The 24,167-nt window shown below is 36.3% G+C and overlaps 1 protein-coding gene across 1 annotated transcript in view; it reads right to left on the reverse strand.

Moving 5' to 3' along the window:
• Positions 1–2,604: 2,604 nt before the first annotated feature.
• Positions 2,605–24,167, reverse strand: part of LOC107563514 (ventricular zone-expressed PH domain-containing protein-like) — a 117,864-nt gene continuing 96,301 nt past the window's right edge. Inside the window, exons 11-13 of the mRNA XM_016248407.1 lie at positions 19,776–19,893; positions 9,157–9,293; positions 2,605–3,631 (exon numbers count right to left, since the gene is read on the reverse strand). Of these exons, the coding sequence (XP_016103893.1) occupies positions 3,395–3,631; positions 9,157–9,293; positions 19,776–19,893 (492 nt within the window). The 3' untranslated portion in view covers positions 2,605–3,394. The remainder of the gene's footprint in view (positions 3,632–9,156; positions 9,294–19,775; positions 19,894–24,167) is intronic.

The following is a 24,167-nucleotide window of genomic DNA, read 5'->3' on the forward strand; positions in this document are numbered from 1 at the left end:
TAGTCAAAGTTGCATGGTTTGACACACAGTAGGATTTTTAGAAAGGAAAATTTAAACGAGGAAAAAAAGAAGAATTAGGGAGAATCACTCAATTATGAATAATTTACTGCCACTGTGTGAATAATATATAATCATGTAATCCATAAAAAAGAAATTGTAATCTGATTATGAGCACTTTCACAAGTACTTAATTTTTGGAATCTGATTACATAATCCATAATACATGTAAGCAGCTACTGTTTGTCACAGGGCAGAACGTATTGTAGGAGGCCCAATGTGTCTTTGCATGACAAAATAATTATTACTATAAATAGATAAAAGGCTTAAATTTGAGTCCCTGTTACTGTACAGCATAACTGGTATTCATCCATGTATAAAAATTGTAGAGAAAAAGGGACAAACTTTGCCTTGAGACATGAAAGCCCACCCCATCGCACGAAACACAGCTCTGAAACATATACCAATGGAACGAATTTCTTTCAACGCCATTGTTCTGCGGTTCCCTAAAACTTTGGAGAGGTCCTCTGTGTTATTCAAGAAGACACTGATCAACATTTCTGACACGCAAGTTTCTGTGGGCAAAGAACAGTCTGTACCAAAATCTGTTTTGCCACTACATTCATACATTCGTATCCCCAGTGGTGAATGCTTTCATGCGCTGATTATTAGCGGCACTTCTTGATGCTTTTGGTCCTTTTGTGAAGTCAATCCAGCAAAATGCCTTGCCTTGCCTAACAGTTCACATGGTTTGTGAGCTGAGGGCTAAATGTAGTATAATATTTAGGGCTGCCCCCCAATAGTCGACTAAGTGAAGTAAAGTCATGCATTCTCTGACGAAAGATCGTTAACAGCTGCTCAGATGCGGTAATATACAGTACATCGGCCAGGACATCCAAAAGCTCGCCTATCATTCATCGACCTCAAATATGGATAGATATGGAAGCGCGCGCCGGTGTGATCACTTGCGCTTAAAATGTTTTGGTCGTACAAATAGGAGTTATACATCTTTGTAAGCTTTAAAGACTCTTCTTTTATTTGTGTGAAGTCATAATAGCAAAAATACTTTGTGATTTTGTAAAATAATGAAGCAAGCGGTGCGCGTTCTGCCGTCTCATCACGGTCTTTGAACTTGAGCGCGTCAAATAAAACTAATCTCTGTGTATACTTGCCTCAGGCATAAGAAATATAGGCCTATCTATAGAAAGCGAAATGCCTGCTTTTAAACGAACCAATTCAGATGGAAAACAACTATTCTCAGGTTATGTGATCTGTATGAAACATTATAGGCGCATCCACTGAGGAGATCGTCAATTCATCACTGCAGCCGAAAATACAGCAAACACTGGTTTATCAACGAATTATTAAAATTTTAAGGCAGTCTCCTTGCTTTTTTTCCTGATGCATTCATAGTCATTACTTCTGCCGGTGCGCTGTGTGGCAAACCTTATTCGTGCGCTACATAGGCAATTAAACGCTCATTACTATGATTTATGGTTTATTAATATAAACGTGCGATTAGTCGACTAACCGCTTAACACGAACGACTACTGGTCGACCAGAAAAATCTTTAGTCGAGGGCAGCCCTAATAATATTATTGCTGTCAAGATAACATTGGCTCTTGCTGTATTCTGGGAGCGCAGAGGAGCTGGCAGTAAAATTCACAATTATGAAAACTTCAGTGTTTACTTCATGCCATGCACCGAAAGGAGGGCTGTCAATTGATTAAACCAGGGTTTCCCAAACAGGGGAACTGCAAGGAGTTTGTGGGTTGATAAAAAAAAGCTAATAATTAATTATACTGAATGTAAAATTTAAATAAATAAATGGGCATTTCATTATCAAATATTTATTTTTTATTTTACAGCACAAGTGTGTACTGTATAATAGTAATATATTTCTATTCTAATAATTTTCAAAACATACTACTACTAATAATTGTATACATTTTTTATTATGATTAGTATTATCAACATTAGAGAACCGTGAACATGTAAATATATCAATTAAATTATTAACTTAAAATCGCAGGGTGTAGTTCAAGTAAATACAAGTAATATTACATCTAAGCGGTGTGGCTGATCAAAAAAGTCTGGGAACTCCTGGATTAACCCTATTAATTTCTAACAGTTCTAGTTAACATGCTACCGCATTCGGTTCCTTTTCAAGGAACCCAAACAGGGGAACTGCAAGGAGTTTGTGGGTTGATAAAAAAAAGCTAATAATTAATTATACTGAATGTAAAATTTAAATAAATAAATGGGCATTTCATTATCAAATATTTATTTTTTATTTTACAGCACAAGTGTGTACTGTATAATAGTAATATATTTCTATTCTAATAATTTTCAAAACATACTACTACTAATAATTGTATACATTTTTTATTATGATTAGTATTATCAACATTAGAGAACCGTGAACATGTAAATATATCAATTAAATTATTAACTTAAAATCGCAGGGTGTAGTTCAAGTAAATACAAGTAATATTACATCTAAGCAGTGTGGCTGATTAAAAAGTCTGGGAACTCCTGGATTAACCCTATTCATTTCTAACAGTTCTAGTTAACATGCTACCGCATTCGGTTCCTTTTCAAGGAAAGAAAATAAAATCAGACTATTTAATTATTAGTTTCATGAATTTATGTGGATTCTGCTTAAATGTCACTTATCTCGCACAAATACCAAAAAGCGAAATCACAAAACAGGATGAGGCAGTAAGTCAGTATTTAACATCAAACTGAATAAATGTGGCAACGGTTTAAATAATGAAGTGTTAAAACTTACTGTATTTACCGTATGCGTTAACATGTTAACTGTGACAGCTCTAATTGTATGTGATGGCTGATTCTAAATAAGTCTTCTATACTTCTCTGGAAGACAAAGATGAATTAAATCACGATTGCTGTTCTCAAAACGTTAAGATATGACCCATAGAATGAGCGTCAGTGCGAAGTGTAGAACAGGTGCAGCTCAGTGTTACTCAGCCTCATTGTACGTCACACTTTTTCTTTGGTCATGTCCCAAATGACGCACTTGATATTGACTTGTGGTCTTGTGCTCTTTCCTAACACATGTCTGAGAAGTCCATAAGACTGTAGGATGTCCCATTGATCATTTCATGATTCATAAGGGTTCTCCTGAGGGATCCTTTTTGGCCACAATGTGCCCTTGATGCCCTTTGCCAAGCTTACCGTAACAAAGGACCAACTGACAGTCTTAGTGGCTTGCCATTGCAAGAATTTATGTGGAGGATGACTGCAAAGGTTGAAGGTGGCATTTGAGACAGGACTTTTGTCTCTGATGTTAATAAACTGTCATAATGAAAAAACGTGGCAATAGGACACACACATCTGGCTTGATAAGCCCACAGGATCCTCAGCAGAACAAGCATCACAGGTATGTTGTGGCCTCGCGGTTCTCACGTTCTTTGGCCTGGGCCACAGCCACATTGATGCACTGCAGCCACTCTTCCGCATGCTTCTCATCTTGAGCTTTCAGCACGTAGGTTTTGCTGTCGGTGAAGATCTCAAAGGCTCTGGGCAGCCCGCGGTCACGCCTCTTCTTTGCAACCACCTTAACGCTTTGCACTTTGCTAAGTTCAATTGTGCTGTTGTCCAGTTCATCCTTCTGTGAGTAACAAGAGGGAAAACGCTAATGCTTTACACGCTAACAATCAGGAGGCTTTGCATGGACCACAGCCATGTGCATTGAACCAGTAGTCCAATCAGACCCAACACAAGTTTTTACTCACTTTACTCTGAGGTTCACCTGACGCCAATCAGACTTTTGAGACACTTTATCAGAGGACTTTGCAGAAATAATATACTTTAAAAGAATATACCTACACTCTTAAAAATAAAGGTGCTTCAAAAGGTTCTTCAAGCGATGCCATAGAAGAACCATTTTTGGTTCCACAAAGAACCATTCAGTCAAAGGTTCTTTAAAGAACCATCTCTTTCTTACCTTTTTATAATCTGAAGAACCTTCTTTCGCCACAAAAAACCTTTTGTGAAACAGAAAGGTTCTTCAGATGTTAAAGGTTCTTTATGGAACCATTTAGACAAAAAGGTTATTCTATGGCATCGTGAAGAACCTTTATTTTTAAGAGTGTAAGAGCAACTGAATTTAATGTTTTTGGACAATTAATTGCATGTTAATTTAAATTTAAAGGGAATTTATGAATTTTAAGAGTGCTTTTTGACCCACTTAAGTAGGACTTAAGTACATCTTATATGTAATTTAATAATTGCTTGTATTGTCTTTGAAATACAGTTAAAGTGCACTCAATGTAAACTAAAATATACTTGTATGTCATGTATTTAAATATATTTATAATTACACATTTTTAATGATGAAGTTGAAGTTTAGTACATTTTTTAAATATATTAACAAACTTCCTTATATAGGACACACACATCTGGCTTGATAAGCCCACAGGATCCTCAGCAGAACAAGCATCACAGGTATGTTGTGGCCTCGCGGTTCTCACGTTCTTTGGCCTGGGCCACAGCCACATTGATGCACTGCAGCCACTCTTCCGCATGCTTCTCGTCTTGAGCTTTCAGCACGTAGGTTTTGCTGTCGGTGAAGATCTCAAAGGCTCTGGGCAGCCCGCGGTCACGCCTCTTCTTTGCAAACACCTTAACGCTTTGCACTTTGCTAAGTTCAATTGTGCTGTTGTCCAGTTCATCCTTCTGTGAGTAACAAGAGGGAAAACGCTAATGCTTTACACGCTAACAATCAGGAGGCTTTGCATGGACCACAGCCATGTGCATTGAACCAGTAGTCCAAGTCAGACCCAACACAAGTTTTTACTCACTTTACTCTGAGGTTCACCTGACGCCAATCAGACTTTTGAGACACTTTATCAGAGGACTTTGCAGAAATAATATACTTTAAAAGAATATACCTACACTCTTAAAAATAAGAGCGATGCCATAGAAGAACCATTGGTTCCACAAAGAACCATTCAGTCAAAGGTTCTTTAAAGAACCATCTCTTTCTTACCTTTTTATAATCTGAAGAACCTTCTTTCGCCACAAAAAACCTTTTGTGAAACAGAAAGGTTCTTCAGATGTTAAAGGTTCTTTATGGAACCATTTAGACAAAAAGGTTATTCTATGGCATCGTGAAGAACCTTTATTTTTAAGAGTGTAAGAGCAACTGAATTTAATGTTTTTGGACAATTAATTGCATGTTAATTTAAATTTAAAGGGAATTTATGAATTTTAAGAGTGCTTTTTGACCCACTTAAGTAGGACTTAAGTACATCTTATATGTAATTTAATAATTGCTTCTATTGTCTTTGAAATACAGTTAAAGTGCACTCAATGTAAACTAAAATATACTTGTATGTCATGTATTTAAATATATTTATAATTACACATTTTTAATGATGAAGTTGAAGTTTAGTACATTTTTAAAATATATTAACAAACTTCCTTATAATCAGGAACTTTACATGTTCTTTAGTAAGTCAACACATCAAAATAAGTGTACTTCTTTAAAGCACAACATACATTTTACATGTTAAAACATCATGATTTAAAGGTGCTTTAAAGTAAAACTTTTAATTTTCACAAGGGATGCGGTGCATTTGCATAATACACAACCTTGTGATGAGTAGTCAACTAGACAAACACTATTTCCTGATGGGAAAACACAATGGATGGGGCTTTCGGTTGGAGGATCAAAGCATGCATGTCCTCTCTTGATGGTTCCAGTTCTCTTACTCTATTGTTCTGCCTGTCTCTCAACTTGTTTTAAGAGGCGCTGCACAAGGTTTGCCAGAAATGAGGCTTATCGTTGTTTGTGTCCACCGATGAGAATAAGCACCATTAAAATGAAAGAAAAACTAAAGAATTGCAAGCAAATTAAAGGCATAATAAAAACTCTTCTATGGCATCGTGAAGCACCTTTATTTTTAAGAGTGTAAGAGCAACTGAATTTAATGTTTTTGGACAATTAATTGCATGTTAATTTAAATTTAAAGGGAATTTATGAATTTTAAGAGTGCTTTTTGACCCACTTAAGTAGGACTTAAGTACATCTTATATGTAATTTAATAATTGCTTCTATTGTCTTTGAAATACAGTTAAAGTGCACTCAATGTAAACTAAAATATACTTGTATGTCATGTATTTAAATATATTTATAATTACACATTTTTAATGATGAAGTTGAAGTTTAGTACATTTTTAAAATATATTAACAAACTTCCTTATAATCAGGAACTTTACATGTTCTTTAGTAAGTCAACACATCAAAATAAGTGTACTTCTTTAAAGCACAACATACATTTTACATGTTAAAACATCATGATTTAAAGGTGCTTTAAAGTAAAACTTTTAATTTTCACAAGGGATGCGGTGCATTTGCATAATACACAACCTTGTGATGACTAGTCAACTAGACAAACACTATTTCCTGATGGGAAAACACAATGGATGGGGTTTTCGGTTGGAGGATCAAAGCATGCATGTCCTTCTCTTGATGGTTCCAGTTCTCTTACTCTATTGTTCTGCCTGTCTCTCAACTTGTTTTAAGAGGCACTGCACAAGGTTTGCCAGAAATGAGGCTTATCGTTGTTTGTGTCCACCGATGAGAATAAGCACCATTAAAATGAAAGAAAAACTAAAGAATTGCAAGCAAATTAAAGGCATAATAAAAACTAGATACCGTGACAAGAGGCCAAATTGTCCTCAAAATCATATTAAAAGAGCTTGTGTCATGCCTGATAAAATGAAGACTCTGTCAAGACTTTGCAAAATAAAATTACTGTAATGCAACGCATTGCTTTTCCAAATTAAGATTTACAATCAATCAAGATTTAATGTGCTTACGGCTCTGACAAATGAATTCATTTTTACTAAAAAAGCTTTTGCTGGCTTTCTGTCAGAATACTGCGAGACTGATTGATCTTAGCTTTTTAGTCACTCTTTGTATGCCATGGTTTTGGTTATGAATTCTCTTTTGCACAACCCTAAATGGCTCCAAGTTATATGGACGCATATTAAACTGGGTCTTTGCTTTGTTTAAACACAACAGAGAGATTATGACAAGCCATTTTAGTTTTATTTAGTTCAAGTAAATCCCTTCAAGAGAACGTTTTGGTGAATCTCAAGATTGATCTGATCATCTTCCATAAAGCAGGGCACTAGACTAATACAATTACTAGTGAGCCATTAGCTCCTAGAATAAAACATCTAACAACTGAAATACTTTTTTAGTCACCAGATTACAGAATTGCTCAATATAGATGGTGGTTCAGGAACACTGTTTTTCATGCTCGTAATCTTTTGCAGTGGGTGAGGGTTCACAGGCAGATGCAAGAAGACTAGTTTTCTTTCAAAAAGAGGACATTTGGCCCCTAATTAGAATGATACACTAACTAATTTTTCTGAGGACTTGATTTGATTGAAAAGACATGAATTAAACGATTAGTCAAGCAAAAACTGACATTTTCTCTGCATTCCCTCACTGTCATGACATTCTAAACCCATATGACTTATTTTCTGCCATGGAACACAAAATAAGATTTATGGTCTCCCTGCTCTATTCAGTATATTGAAAGCAGACCAGTGATCAGAGGTAGCAAGCAATACAATAGCTTTGTGTGAGAAACAGACATAAATTTAAGTCATGGTTCACTAATAATCAGTATTGCTCTCAGTTATCATTGTGTTTTTCAAACGTGCTACTTTGCAAAGAAAACGGCATTTGGCATTGATGTCAAACTTTGGGTGACACGTCTAAAGCCTCGTACACACCGGGACGATTATCGCGCGCGCGCTTTTCGCCAACGTTTTTCAATCATTGTGTTTTTCAAACGTGCTACTTTGCAAAGAAAACGGCATTTGGCATTGATGTCAAACTTTGGGTAACACGTCTAAAGCCTCGTACACACCGGGACGATATCGCGCGCGCGCTTTTCGCCAACGTTTTTCAACGCGTCTTTTGTGTTCATACCCAAGCGATTTTTGCTGGCGATGAGCCGAGTGAACGTGCAAATTCACTCCCTGACATTAGATGGCACTTAATGAAAAACAGAAATACACCGGTACACATCGTATCCTATTTGATCTGCAATTCCTCTCCATAACAACTCCCTCTTATCGAGATTTTTGTAGTTGCTGTCGCGTTTGTCATAAAGCCCTTTGTGTTCAGACACCAATGAGACCAGCAGCTCTTCATTCATCTTGCCTCGATGCATCTTCTTGGTCTACTCACTTCCTCTTCGTCGTTAGGTATCAATGTGTGCTTGGCAAGAACGTTTTGTGCTTGAGCGCCACCAAGTCACGTTTTACTGTAAATTCAGCAACTCCAGGCACGTGAACAAAAGCGCCAATCTCATTGGTCGGCCAGTTTTCAAACCAAAAAAACGAGCCCGAGGCGGGTTTTTTTTTTTAAATGATGCTTTTGCACGCTTTTGTGTGCAAACTCACATTGGCGCCCTTTGTTTAGTCACGAGGCGTTAAACGTTGGCGATAATCGTGCACGATAATCGTCCTGGTGTGCACAAGCCTTAAGAGTGGCATGAAAAGAAAGACTAAGCAAACAGCTTAAATTTTGGTTTGGTTCTTACACAGGGCTATCATTTGATTTCTGAAGATCTGGAACATACCGCACACGTTGTATGGAATATGTTTGGAATAAAGTTTTGAAAAATTAAGATTTTTAAAATGTTTTTAAAGTGTTCTATGCTCACCAAGGCTGCATTTTTTTTTTTGCAAAATACTGTAAAAACTGTAATAAATTGTTTTTTTTGCTGCTTAATACTTTTGTGGAAACGGTAACATTTTTCTTTTTTTTTACAGAATTCTTAGATGAATAGAAATTTCAATGAACAGCATTTATTTGAAATATAAATCTTTTTTAACATTATAAATGTCTGTACTGCCACTTTTGATCACTTTAATGTGTCTCTGCTAAATAGTATTATTTCTTTTTATAAATAAATATATATTTATTTATTGATTCATTAATTAAATTTTTTTTATCTTTTAATCCAAACTTTTGAAAGGTAGTGAATGCACATTTCCACAAAAATATTGCACAGCAAATAAGGGTGAGTAAATTATTTTTTTTAAGAGTCTTGACAGTAAGGAATGCATAAATAATACATTCTGAGGTCTTGTGAATAAGACACTTACTGATTTTCCTCTTCGGAAGAGAAGCTGGTTGCCGGCGAGGGTAAAATAACGTGTTTTCCACCTTTTGATGAACTTCCAGCGCACTTGTTTCTCCTTCAGCTTCCCCTCAATGAGTGGCTGGCCGTCCTGGTTAACAACTGAGCAGAAAGTGTATAAATGAAATGGCAATGTTAAAATAGAGGGAAGAATCACAGAAGTTGTATGGACTATTGTAATTGTGTTTTGATGAAATGAGGATGTGAGTAAATGATTAATTGAAATGTATAGGACAAGCCCTATAACATTAGCCCCTTTCACAGAGTAATGCCAGCAAATTACAGCAAAATTACCAGAATGACTTTTCCGGTAAATACACAAAATCAGCTGTTCACAAAAAATAAATAATAATGGTGTTCTGGCTTTTTACTGTTAAGAGACCATTCACACATCAGCACCAAAACACCAGTAAACTCTGTGATGCCAGTTATCAGAAATTATGCCGTGTTTTTAATTCATTAGCTCAGATGAGGAGAAGTGCTTAAGTTAACTTTCCAATTTAATAATTTGTTACTTTTGCATGATAGGTGTAAGAACATGTTTCTGTGCTTAAAAACACAAGACGCCACACAATAGTATAAAATATCCAAAACTGATTTACCGGTATTTCTGAAAAGGTCCTGTTCACACATTACCTCTAAAGCGTAATTTACCAGTAAAGATAGCATGTGTAAAATGGGCTATATTTGTCATGACACACACACCGGGGAGCACAGGAACGAACGCGGAGACGAGGAATAAAGTACATTTCAAAGATTTAATAAACAAAAGCTGGGAATACTGAATACTGAGACACGGGATACACTGAGGACATGAAATGACATTCGACGGATCAATAGAACTAAATGGGATTAGGAACAGGAAAACACAAATTTGAGGAAAACACAACAGGAGACATGGAACAAAGTCTGACAATATTCTGCCCAAAGAAAATAGGGCAGAATTTTAGAGTGCTAAGTCACTCTAACAATACTCTTCACTCACACAGCCATCCTCTTCTGGACCTACTCCATGCTATTTACTAAGTTTTCTCATTAGACGAACAAAAGAGCGTTGCTCAGTGTTTACCACCACGTTGAAATATCTGGTGTGGTTTCAGGCATGGTGAATATTTTGTCTCCTGCCTGTGTTTGCTGGGTCTGTCTGAACTACACAAAGCGTTTCACAGATCTCTCATGGGTCTATTTCAGTTAAACAGGAAGCTGTGTTATAGCCCTTCCAGGATGGTACAAAGCAGCCCATTGTCTGAGTTGAGAATGAGAATGAACAGATGAGAATCTGCAGCGCTTTGATAGCCCACCTAATATTAAGCAAGACTGATCTTTGATAATCACCTAACTATGATCCCAACTGGCAGAAGTTAAGTCCATGGTGTATCAGAGAACACTGGAGCGCTGATTAACACCGGGGTAAAAACTTACTGCCCTTGACCTGCCTCAGTTCCCTGGAAAACAAAAAAGGGCCATTTGTTTTTTGGTTAAATTAGGTTAGTATAATAATTTAATTCTGGGATATAAAAGACACATTCTAGGAATAGGGTACAAAACAGGGCCTGAAAGTCTTAAAAATGAAGTCATTTTCTTTTTCAACAAACTCAGTAAAAGAAGGCACTTAACCCTCAGAAAATGTTGTTCTGTTATTAAAATTAGTTAAATAAAAAAAACATAAAACACATTGAATGCCAATTCAACAGATTATATCAAAACAATGATGTATTGGGTGTCGGATACACTTGAAGAGGTACAGCCAAAATCATCATTTCAAATGGCAGAACAAATGAGAAGCCTTAGAGGAGATAATTGTTGTTCTGGTTATTTCAACCCAAAACTTTCTGCAGATGTCTGCATTACAGTGCTGGTAATGAGTGATAATTTAATTAGTGTGTGTTTATCCCATGAGCAACATAATAATTCTCTATTATGAATTCCAAATAAATTCTTTTTCATTTTACTTAGATTTTTTTTACTCTCTCTGCCTTTCTTGAATCAAAGCACTTGTATGTGTGTGTGTGTGAGAACATGAACAAAACAAATGTAAATCCCAGAATATTAAAAGCATCTGCGCTGCATTCTGCGTTGCATTTGTTTGGCTAGAATGATTTCTGTTCTCTGTTTGTTTTATTGTGTATATGATACTGTACTTAAAAAGGAGTTTGTTTGTGATCATGGAAGTGAAACATGCACTATGATAAGAGCAGAGGCCAAAACTGATGCTCGGCAAGTCCAAAGCAAGATAGATCCTCAATTGTTTGAGGAATTTTGGTCTTTCTGAAATTACACAATGTCCCAAAGCATTGTGGCGGTTTGTGACGTGTGAGAACATGAACAAAACAAATGTAAATCCCAGAATATTAAAAGCATCTGCGCTGCATTCTGCGTTGCATTTGTTTGGCTAGAATGATTTCTGTTCTCTGTTTGTTTTATTGTGTATATGATACTGTACTTAAAAAGGAGTTTGTTTGTGGTCATGGAAGTGAAACATGCACTATGATAAGAGCAGAGGCCAAAACTGATGCTCGGCAAGTCCAAAGCAAGATAGATCCTCAATTGTTTGAGGAATTTTGGTCTTTCTGAAATTACACAATGTCCCAAAGCATTGTGGCGGTTTGTGATGTACTCAAATGTGCTCTCCCATCACAAGTGAAGTACAAACCTACAGTAAACAGTATATTATACTAATTTGGATGCAGCTCATTTGGAAATCTGGATTTTGACAGTTCCAATTCACACGTAGCACAGAAAGCAAAAACAGCCAATGGGAAAAGAGTCTGAGTAAGAGGTTGAAAACAACACATAAGATAAAGGTTCAAGAGTTTATCCGGGGTTTTGAAGAGGTTAAATTATATATATATATACATAGAGAGAGATTATATATATAGAGAGAGAGAGAGAGAGAGAGAGAGAGAGATACTATATAGTGAAAAGGTCACTAAAGAGTATATGTTCATGAGGTTTAAATAATTTGGGTTTAACATTTGACAAAATAAGACATGTAAATTTACAAAATTAGCTAGATTAGAGATTAAATTCTGGTTTTAATGGGTATTTCTATTTAAAGTTCCCGTTGGAAATTTCGGTCAATTTAGGTACAACTTTATATTAGGTGTCTTTAATTACCATGTACTAAAAATAAAAATAATAAAAAAAAACTTATAAAATGAATACATGAATGAATGTTAGGTACAATGTACCTATTACGTTACTGTTGAATTGCAAAACACAGTTACACTTTATTTTAAGGCATCCTTGTTACAGTGTAATTATACAGTACATTTAAGTACCGAGTAATATTAATGTACTTACTATATGGTTAGGGTTTGGGTTTAGAATTAGGGTTTGGGTTGCGTGCATGTAATAATTAGGGGTGTAACGATCCATCGATCAAATGTCTAACGATACGATGTATCGATGCCACGCGTAAAATATCAATACCTGTAGTATAAATAGGCACCTTGTTATGGCACTGTCCATATTTTCAAGCAGTGTCCGTCTATGCATTACCGGCAATGTGTGCGTTCTCGTCCAAACTCATGTGTCAGGACTAGGGCTGGACAATAATTCAATATCAATATGTATCGCGATATAATTTTTTTCAATAACGGTGATATGATTTTTAAACTCATTTCCGATATACATTACCAGTTTTTCCAATACATTGATTTATTTGTGGCGTTTGACTTCCTTGAATAAACATGGGCACTACATGTTTCAAAATCAAAACGTGGCGCAGGTGTTTTATATGAATGTATCTCTGAAGGGAACCGACTGTCTTCAGAAAAGTTTCGATGACATTTTCATTTTTATCTGATAAAGTAGCGTTTGTGAGCGGAACTGCTTTGATTACAGCTGTTACTGGGGAAACTGCTAGTTTTATCACTCTAAAAGCGCCTCCTGCTGGCAGAGAATGAATTTGCATTTTCAATAATAAGCAACATTTCAAGTTTTTGTTGTTGTTCAATTTTTGATATATTTTTTTGTTTTCTGCAGCGACTCGGAGCACTTTTCATACCCCTTTTTTCTGGCTGAAACACATTTGTGTCAATCTATAAGAATAATCAGCCTACACTACGAGACAAGAGTTTTTAAACTTTTTAATGTTAAGTTTTTTTATTTTTTTGAACTTTTTAAAGATTTTAATGTTTTTTTTTTTTTAAAGAATTCTCTTCTGCTCACCAAGGCTGCATTTATTTGATCCAAAGTACAGCAAAACCTGTACAATTTTGAAATATTTTTACCACTTAAAATGGCTTTTTATTTGAATAGATTTTAAAATGTAATTTATTTCTGTGATCATAGCTGAATTTTCAGCATCATTACCCCAGTCTTCAGCGTCACATGATCATTCTAATATGCTGATTATCAATATTTAAAACTAGGGATGCTCTGATCGATCGGCATCGGCCGATAATCATATTTTATGACTCGATCGGTACTCACCAACTTGGCCGATCTCAGGAACCGATCGCAATTTGATGACGTCAACACGTGGCGACGTACATGATGCGTGGGTATATAAATGATTTTGGCGTACTGGTATCGGTATCAGGCCCAATACTGAGCTCCTGTACTCATACTCGTACTTAAAATGCCCCGATACCAAACGCCGATACCACACAACATGTAATAAGTGCATTAACTCCGAGTACTTGTCATATTTTATTACCATTTTCTAAACTATAGCGAATAAACTGTGATAATGTGAGAAATGTTGAAGGTGTCAGAATAAATTTTGGTTTGACTGTATCTATTTGATAAATTAAGTTAACCAACTAACATTATTCATACTCTTTTGGTTTCTGTACCCAATATTTAAAAAAATGTACAAATGCAATAAAAATATCGGTATCGGTACTTGGTATCGGCAAGTACTAAAAATAAAATTATCGGTATCGGGCGAGTACTGGAAAAAGTGGTATCGGTGCATCCCTATATATTTTGGTTGCATTTGAGAGTTAATAAAAATGTAGATGGTTGTTTAAAATAGGTACATAATGTCAAAATATTGATAAATCAATCGATATATTCCTGAATCGAATCGTATCTAAATCGTATCGTAGAATTTTTTGATATCGGCAAATATCGTATCGCTGGGTATGAGAATCGATATCGATTGATGACAGAAATGTACAGTGAAAATCATGCAGTTAGTTACAAATTGCATATAATCAAACAGATGGTGAACCTTATTGATGTATAGATGTAACTACAGTACAGGAAGGTATTTTTAAATGTGTAGCCTTATGTCTCTCATGGGAAGAAGAGGATTAAGTAAATATTTTTAAATGTAAGTACAATATAAAAACAGGTATGTACACAATAAGTGCATCATACCAATTGATTCATTTAAATTTAAGAACACCGTAGTTAAAGGCACTTAATATAAAGTGGGTTCTACTTTGTTTTAAAATAATTTTAGTTAGAAATAGCTATAGAAATAACATTAAACAAAGGTTAAGCAAAGTTGAGGTGGCAGAGGGATATCAGAACAAACTGTCACAGGTGTGAGGTGAGCAGCTATTTACTGTATATATATATATACACATACTGTATGTATATGTATATGTATATACAGTGCTTAATTTGTAAATTGCGAGGTCCCGGAACAAAGCGGGGTAACGGATCCAGCATGTGATTAGAGGAGGGAGAGGTAACGGACCATTCGCATAATCACATTGGTTGACCAGTTTAAGTGATTAACAGCGTGCATCAGTTGCTTGTAGGGTCCGTACGGTCATGAATAACCTGGAAAAGCCATGACATTTTAAACCAGCAATTTCCAGGCCTGAAATGTTTTGAAAAAGTTGTGGAATTTTATTTTTCAAATCTCTGTATAATAGAGTTATATTTAATCAGGTCCTAAATTTCAGTGTGGGATTGTGTGTAGCTATATCGCATAGCTTTACTAATTTACTCAGCTTTCAAGTTTATAATGAGGGAAATTCCTGCATTTATTCAATATAGCATGTAGGTTAGATGAGCAAATAAATCCACACAAACTATAAGATTAAATCAGTCAGTTGAAACCAGAGTTTGAAATCATGAACTCTCTCAGACAACTCTATCTTGTCTGCACTACAACGAGCTGCGATACAAGACTTTCGCTCGCATTTCGGGACAGCTGACAGAACTGTCACTTGACTAATCGGGTCATTGTTGCATTGTCACAAAAATTGATAATTTGCACATCTTAAGTATTTTAAGCCATTTGGTACTCGCGTGCTCCAAAGACTGTATTCTGTGCGTTCACACAGTCACATCCAAAGTTTTTTATTTTTTATTTAGCTGTTATTTTTCGTAGTTTGTTGAGCTTAAGCGACCAAATACACACAAAATGATGTCTAAATGGCCATCCTGGCAAGTATCCTCTTTAGCACAGTAGGTCCCTAAATGTAAACAGTTGAGATAGAAAGTGCATAAGTAACAGTATGGATCCATGCATTCGGTCTTGTGTGAGCAGTCTCATGTGAGCAGCCGTTCACATGTTACATCTTTTGCACGCTGAAGTTTATTTGAAATGTAGCTAAATGTCGGCTGCAATAAAACAATAAACGGGCACTTATTTTTCATTGTTTGTTCAGCTTAAGTGATCTAAATGGCCGTCCTGGCGAGTATCCTCCTTAGCACAGTAGGTTCCTAAGTGTAAACAGGTAAGAAAGAAAACGCATGTGTAACAGTATGGATCCGTGCATTCGGTCTTGTGTGAACAGCCTCATGTGAGCAGCCGTTCACATGTCTCGTCTTTTGCGCGCTGAAGTTTATTTCAAATGTAGATGTGCAGCAAGCGTGCTCATAATATGAGATTTTTCATGAAATAGATGCACGCTACAGGTCAGCATGAACGTCTTTCATTGGCGCGTGAGGAGGGGGATCCGCCAAAATGAGGTGCCGGATCGGATTTCGGAGGTGCCGGGTTCAGATGCGGCTTGTTCCGGCACTAATTAAGCCCTGTATATATATAGATTAATAAAATAATATCTTCCAGAGTTTCCGAGTTTGTTCAGTAACAAACAAACTCTTTTTAGTTCAGATACACCTGATTGAATTTTATGATTTTAAAAACCATTTGTTCTAAAGGTAATGCTTAGATATAAATTCTACACAGTTTTCATACGTAAATTAAAATGTCAATTAAAAGCTTTTGAAATGTACAAATTAGACAGGACAGTGAGAGAAAAGCAGCCAACAGCCAGGATGTACCTCATGAAATTTCTGCAGCAAGGTAAGCAGCTCATATTGGTAGTTTTGAAGCTGTATCACTGCATTCTCGCCCCCTTGTTTGAATTTCTCATTAATGTCGGAGCCGAACTCCGGAGCACTAGGGCTGTCAAAATGACTGAAAAACTAAAGTCAAATTTTGTACTTAAATATTATCAAAATTCGAATTATATTCGAATTTAAAATGCATAATTTCAGTAAGGGTGAAGAAAAGTTTTTGGCTTCTCTTCTGAGGCCACACGAGGGCGCATTGAGCAAAATATTGCTAATGCACGTTTACTCAAAACATAAGATAAAATGACTATCTATGAAAAAAGTGCATAATGTTTAAAATAATGTCTATAAACCAATTATAATTAATTAAGTTGCTTAAACAACTATAAACAAAACAGCATGTATGTATGCATAGTTTAATACAAAGGGCGGAAAGCCAATCACACAGAGTCCATTTCTCATTTGAAAACATGAAATGCAGTGGGATAGGGAAAAAAACCTGCCATAAAGTCTCGATATATGTTTTTTTCAAAGTTAAACTTGCATTAATTTTACATGGCTTTCTAAACATGCGGCTCCTTTGTGCGAGATGCGAGTGCAGCGGTGATAGATGTCCCTCTAGAAAATGCGCGAAATATGTGTTCTGCGTGAATGGCTTGGTATCAGTTTTGACGTAAACAAGATCTTCTCCGCATTGATGTTCTCTTTTTCCGCAATATTTTTAATGAACAACACGGCAGCACTGCATCTAGTGGCTTCAACTGGATAGGCTAACAAAAACATTATAATGCAATGACACTTACACCTCGTGCGCCACTGATAAGGCTGCCTCCTTAACGCACACCTAAAATTCGAATGCAACGTTTTTGCATTAGAATGTGGATTTTTATTTTAAATTCGACAAATATTCGAAATTCAAAAAAATTTGGACAGCCCTACAAAGCACATAATGTGCTTCATGAGCTGACGACACACCAGACTTCTGTCAGAACGTAACACTGCCACGGTATGTGCTGCCTGTCCAAGCTTTGCTTACCCTTCCCCAAGTCCTTATTTCTGTAAACATTCACCTCACTCTATTAAGAATCATTACAGCTCTCTGCTAATGGAAACTGTCCCACATTCCAAATAAGTAGAAAGGAGGTAGAATGTGTGCTACAACCCTCGTTTAATGAGCGGCTCTTGCTATTGAGGTTTCAATGAGTCTTTTATTCACACCTTGGCTGCTGGATAGTGGTGTGTAAAAATTTTTTGTCTCTCATTAAAGTGTCTCTTTGTGGCCTAAACATTTGCTTTCTGAAGTAAAATGACAGCATCAAAATTTCATGTACTGTAGCAATCCAATACTCCACCAAACAGCAGTGAACAATTTTAACATGCAACTAAGGGGGTGTAAAATATTCAAAGTAGAAAAACATGAAGAGTAACAACCAAAAACCAGAGTAAAGACCCAAAGCCTAGAAATACTGTCTACTGAGAATAAAATATTAAAAGTGCTGGTAAATTAGCAGTTTTCTGGGATGAGAAGTAGGAATATTACCGGTAGCATTAATCTGCCAATTTTGTGACAATTTAGCAAGATTAAAGGGGTCATATGATGCAATTTCAAGTTTTCCTTTCTCTTTGGAGTGTTACAAGCTGTTCGTGAATAGATAAGATCCCTAAAGTTGCAAAGACTAAAGTCTCAAATCCAAAGAGATATTCTTTATGAAAAGTTAAGACTCGTCCACGCCCTCCTAAAACGCCTCATTTAAACACGCATCACAGTATGTTAAGGGGCGTAACATTTCCGTCACATGCTTGAGGTATTCAGCCAATCACAACGCACTGGATAGCTGGCCAATCAGCATACACCTCGCTTTTCAGAACGATGAGCTTTGTAAAAATCGATGCGTTTCAGAAAGGCGGGGCATAGAGGAGAAACAATAATGTACAGTATGTGGAAAATAATGTGTTTTTTGAACCTTAAACCGCATAAACACATTGCATTACACCAAATACACAAAATAATGTTCTTTTTAGCAACGTCATGACCCCTTTAATATGCAAAATCGGCTACTGATTGAACAGTGCTACTGTATATTGTTTAATCAATGTGGTTCAAACAATGAAGGGGTGAACATGTTACTGTGGTTTTGGGAAACAGTCATGAGAAGCTAGTTAATTTCCCTAACGTTGCATACAATGATGGTTTAGCAGCAAGTTACGTCACTGTACAGGAAACACACCCCTGTTTGTGTTGGTCTCTATACATACTTCCATATTAGTTATGACAAACAAAAATGATCCAAATAGATTAAGTAAACTTCCATTTAACAAATTTCAATTGATTACATAAAATAAAATATCATTGTGAACATTTTTTTTTGCATTGTGTTGCTAGTAGTCACACAAATCTTAGCTGGTGAAGCTAGTGAAACAACACTGACCTTCTGATGAAACTTATGAAGCAATGAAGCATTTTTTTTATAGGAACACATTGTTTTAGACCTCACTACGCAAACTGCACCGACGGCAGTGCAGAAGCTCTGTTAAACACATGGAAAATGATGGCGCGTTTCAGCAATATCAATGCTGAGACCTGAGACTTTCTTTTTTTTGGTGATTCAAATGCCTATAAATGATCTCAGATGAAACAGACATGCTCCATGTGCACCAATTTACAATATGTTTCATTGTTTTCGGTAAACATTCAGGCCAGAGACAAAAACCTTCTTCATTGTATCTAATTGGTTCTTGTGGAAAAATCCTACTTAAAAGCACATCTGTATGTCTGGAGAAGATTCAAAACAAAGCAACAGTAATTCTGGATGCACTTGAATGGGATCAGAAGCCTCTTTTGTCTAAATGATGAACATCCTAATGCTGGACTGATGTAAACTATCTCAGCTACAGAAACGAGACAAACCACCTTCTCCTCTATTTATGGTTTCTTTCTTCTCATGGAAAGCAGATTTCGGCAATCATAACAGAGGACTGAAGCTGTATGTGACATCTGGAGTCCTGATGTGCTTTTGCAAAATCATGTAGCCACTAATCATTAACGTCATAGAAGGATCAACTGTAACACTTTTAAAATCATCACTGTTATTCACTGATTATCTTCAGTGAGCTGTTAACAGCTGTGACCGGATCGAGTTAGCGAGTTGAACTCGAGAACCAGATCAGCCCAAGCTGTGAACAAATCATTAAGACCATTTTTGTGAACAGCATCAACTGATTCATTGAAAAGACTCACCATTACTTCTCTCACACATCAGGGACTAAAAGTTTGATTATTTGCAACTGAATAACCTTGGTATATTGTCATAGGTTTGACTCACTGATTGTGTGCATGTGTTTATACAAGACCAACAGGAAGCAAATCTTATTTACCTGTGGCTTTCTCAGGGTTACTGCACATGAAACAGAGCCAGCCACCCTCCTCTTCACTGTAGCTGAACAGATCAAAGAAACGAACCTCCTCCAGATACATCTGCAAACTGTCCACATCCTGAGAGTGAATACAGAGAAGGAGTGATGAAATTTAGGAGATGAAGCTACTCCACAGCACTGAAGATGACACACAAGAGAGTCATTAGCCACCACATTTCTTTTGCACATTTTAATGGAATAGCATAGACACTTGAAATATGTGTCCTGAGACATCAATATCTTGAGATTCTGTAATCACCAAAAAAGCAAGACAGCAACACACTATTGTTTTTGCCAATCCAACTACTTTGAGGTGCTCTCTGTCTGCCAGTTACTGTGGGTACGGTTTGCTGAGATATCTCTTAAAGGGATAGTTCACCCAAAAATGAATCTTCTGTGATTAATTACTCACCCTCATGTCGTTCCAAACCGGTAAGATCTTCGCACATCTTCAGATCACAAATTAAGATATTTTTGATGCATTCCGAGAGCTCTCTGACCCTCCCATAGACAGCAAGTATCCATACACGACCAAGGCTCAGAAACGTAGCAAGGAGATCGTTAAAATAATCCATGTGACATCAGTGGTTTAACCGTAATGTTATAAAGCCACGAGAATACTTTTTGTGTGCAAAAAGAAAACAATTCGTCTCCTCCACGTCACCCTATAGCGCCATTTTGGAGAGTATCACATATGTAAACAACGTATGCAATGTATGTACGCGGATACATTGTTTACGTTCAGATCAAAGCGTAAACAGCGTATCCGCGTACGGTGCTGCTGACACAGAACAGCATACGTTGTTTACGTATGTGATACTCTCCAAAATGGCGCTATAGTGTGACGCGGAGACGACGAATTGTTGAATAAAGTCGCTATTTTAGTTTTCTTTGCACACAAAAAGGGTTTTCGTAGCTTTATAACATTACGGTTGAACCACTGATGTCACATGGATTATTTTAACGATGTCCTTGCTACGTTTCTGAGCCTTGATCGTGTAAGGATCCTTGCTGTCTATGGGAATGTCAGAGAGCTCTCGGAATGCATCAAAAATATCTTAATTTGTATTCTGAAGATAAGGTCTTACGGGTTTGGAACGACATGAGGGTGAGTAATTAATGACAGAATTTTCATTTTTGGGTGAGCTATCCCTTTAAGAGCAAAATATTGGATGGCTAACATTTATGATAAAAACGCTACCTTGCACATGTAAACAGTAACAGCAAGACAGCTTACTAGTTTTTGGAACAGGTACACTATATTGATTTAAATGTTAAGATTTACACTGTGGAAAGTAGTAAACCACAAGCTAGCTTTGGAAGAGTTGTGATATGCTGTGGTTAGCCACTGAAGACTAATCGAGGGTTAAGTGGGTTAAAAGTCTTTAAGCAGGACAGACTTTTGATATAGTTATCCTTAGTGCTGTCCAACAATTAATTGTATCCAAAATAAAAGTTTTTGTTTACATAATATATGTGTGTGTACTGTGTATATTTATTATGTTTATATAAATACACACTATTTCAGTTTTTCTTTTTCAATAAATCTGCAAAAATGTCAACAATTCTGTGTTTTTCTGTCAATATGGGGTGCTGTGTGTACATTAATGAGGAAAAAAAATTAACTTAAATGATTTTAGCAAATGGCTGCAATATAACAAAGAGTGAAAAATTTAAGGGGGTCTGAATACTTTCCGTACCCACTGTATATATTTAAGAAAAAATTTATATTTGTATATTAAATATATTTATATATAATATAAATATGTACATGCTATATATTTTGAGTATATATTGTGAAAATATTTACGTGTATTTACATAAACATAATAAATATACACAGTACACACACATATATTATGTAAACAAAAACTTTTATTTTGGATGCGATTAATCACGATTAATCATTTGACAGCACTAGTTATCCTACAATCTGTCTCTTAAGTCTTTGTGGAAAGCCATCAATGGACTGAAACAGCTGCGTAATGACAATCTGGGATTTACTTTACGTATTAGAGTCAACGGCACAGCTAGACACCAATGAACAATGAGAGTCAACATCTAAATGTGCTTACTAGAATTTCCAAAGGATGTGAGGGTGTGTGGCCTTTAGGAAGAGCAGTCTGCCAAAATGAAGGCAACCAATGATATTTGAAAATTATCTGTTTTTACAGATATCAAAATAAGTGAAGTGACTATTATACTGAGTTGAGGTATTCTGGAAATAGATGATTACAAACATCACACAGAAGAGTAGGGAGAAAAACAAGGATTTTTCAGAAGTCCTTCCCAAGAAATTACGATCACTGGCTTGTACATTGCCTCCACCCTTAATGGGATAGTTCATATAAAAATGAACATTCTGACATCTATTACTCACCCTCATGCCGTTCCAAACCCATGTGAAATTCATTCATCTTTGAAACACAGATGAAGATATTTTTAATGGACAGATCACTGTGAAAGAAAAAAGGTTTGTTCTTGTGCATTAAGAATGTATGGCTGAGCTGCCGTTTACCATATTTGATGGGCTTAAATCATTGTTAAAAAAAAATCAAATAAAGTGACCATGACTTTGCAGAAGACTTCATATGGATTACTTTTACGATGACTTTTGATGAATTTTTGGTTGAATGGTCTTTCACTGGAGGGACAGAAACCTCTTAGGTTACAAAGATGGTTTGGAACAACATGAGGGAGAGAAATTGCGGATAATCAAACTACCTAAATCACACAAAATCCTTTTGTGGAAAATAGGCATAAAAGTTATTTTGAGAATACGTTTTTTTTTTTTCCTACAATGAAAATCAATGATAAACAAAACCAACATTCTTCAAAATATTTTTTTGTGTTTTGCAGATGAGTCATACAGATCAGTAAGTGATGACAATTTTCAATTTTGGGTGAACGATCCCTTTAAAATGATAAAGCTTGAGTAATACAGAGCTTTTCTATTATTTTCTTAGAGCTCTGGGGAACTATTCCATTAAGGTCTGATTTTCTACTTTCTGCATTGCACACAGTTTCACCTCAAGCGAATAAAGCCAGGTAATCATTCATTCCAGCTTTCTCAGACCTGAGGCTCAGAAAGATGAATGGAAAGAGTTTTCACCATCTCCTTCAGCATGGCAGCACATTACTTATATTAAGGTGGAGGACACAGTAAAGCCAACTTCCCCTGACAATAGACCAACGCCAAATTTGTTAGAAAGGATACTGCTTCAAGAAACCTGTTTCAAGCCCTAAGAACTTCCATTAGAACTACATGATACAAGTTGTTCAGACCTAAGAGTAGTCTGACACAAGGGGTAGACAAGAGTTTAATTTTCACCTATCCTGTAAGTGACTATCACAATTGAGAGCTTTTATTTCTCTGAGCTTAAAGCAAAGGCAGATGAAAGACCATCCATCATACATCTTATGTTTAAATTTCTCTTTTTGCTTGCTTGTAGATTGATGCAGGTCATTTCTCGAACCCCCACGGACAACCTCTCTGGCAAGAACAGTCAAGTCATCTTACTATTGCTCTGCCATAACTTATTTCACGCCAACTAAATCAGTGTAAGAATAGAGCAAGAAATGTAATGTGCATTTGATTATTTGTGCCATGAAAACCTTTCAAATAGCACAAATTGCATCTGATGTATTTTTTTACAGATGAGTCAAGTACATAGATCTAAATGAGGGCCATGTGTGTGTATGTGTACATGTTCTCACATGTGGAGTCTAGTAAGGGATATTTGTGCTGTGGTTTATGTTCCTTATTAAAAGCTGGGCTCCAAAAATCTGAGCTGAAGAGGATTTACCCAAATCATTCACTCTAAGGTAGTGGCCTTGAACTGGTGGTTAACCCAAAATAAGGTTGCAGGTTTCAGGGTTCTGTCACTTCGGTTGCACTTATTCTTAGCTTACTCATATATTGTCTTGTCTTTGTTTGTAGCCTCAAGTTTGATGATGCTGTGCACTCTCTCGTGTGTTGTGTGTGGAGCGTGTGGATCTCGACACTCCTGTCTGCATTGGTTCAGTCCCAACATTAATGCTTCATGTCTGCCTCACCTGAGGCCCCCCTTACCACCCCCAGAGGTGGTTGAGTGTAACCAACTCTGCACCACCACCTCACTTTCACAAGAGAAGGAAGAGGAGGGTTCCCTTTGCTTAAAGGGGTCATAGGATGCCCATTTTCCACAAGTTGATATGATTGTTTAGGGTCTTAATTAAAAGTCTGTAACATAATTTGGTTAAAATTTCTCAATGGTAGTGTAAAAAACACCTTTTTTTACCTTGTCAAAAACAGCTCTTTTCAGAGCATGCAGTTTTGCAGCATTTTCCTTTAAATGTTAATGAGCTCTGCTA

The sequence above is a fragment of the Sinocyclocheilus grahami genome, unplaced genomic scaffold (genome assembly GCF_001515645.1).
Source record: "Sinocyclocheilus grahami isolate Dianchi unplaced genomic scaffold, SAMN03320097.WGS_v1.1 scaffold877.1, whole genome shotgun sequence".
Taxonomy (NCBI): Eukaryota; Metazoa; Chordata; class Actinopteri; order Cypriniformes; family Cyprinidae; genus Sinocyclocheilus; species Sinocyclocheilus grahami.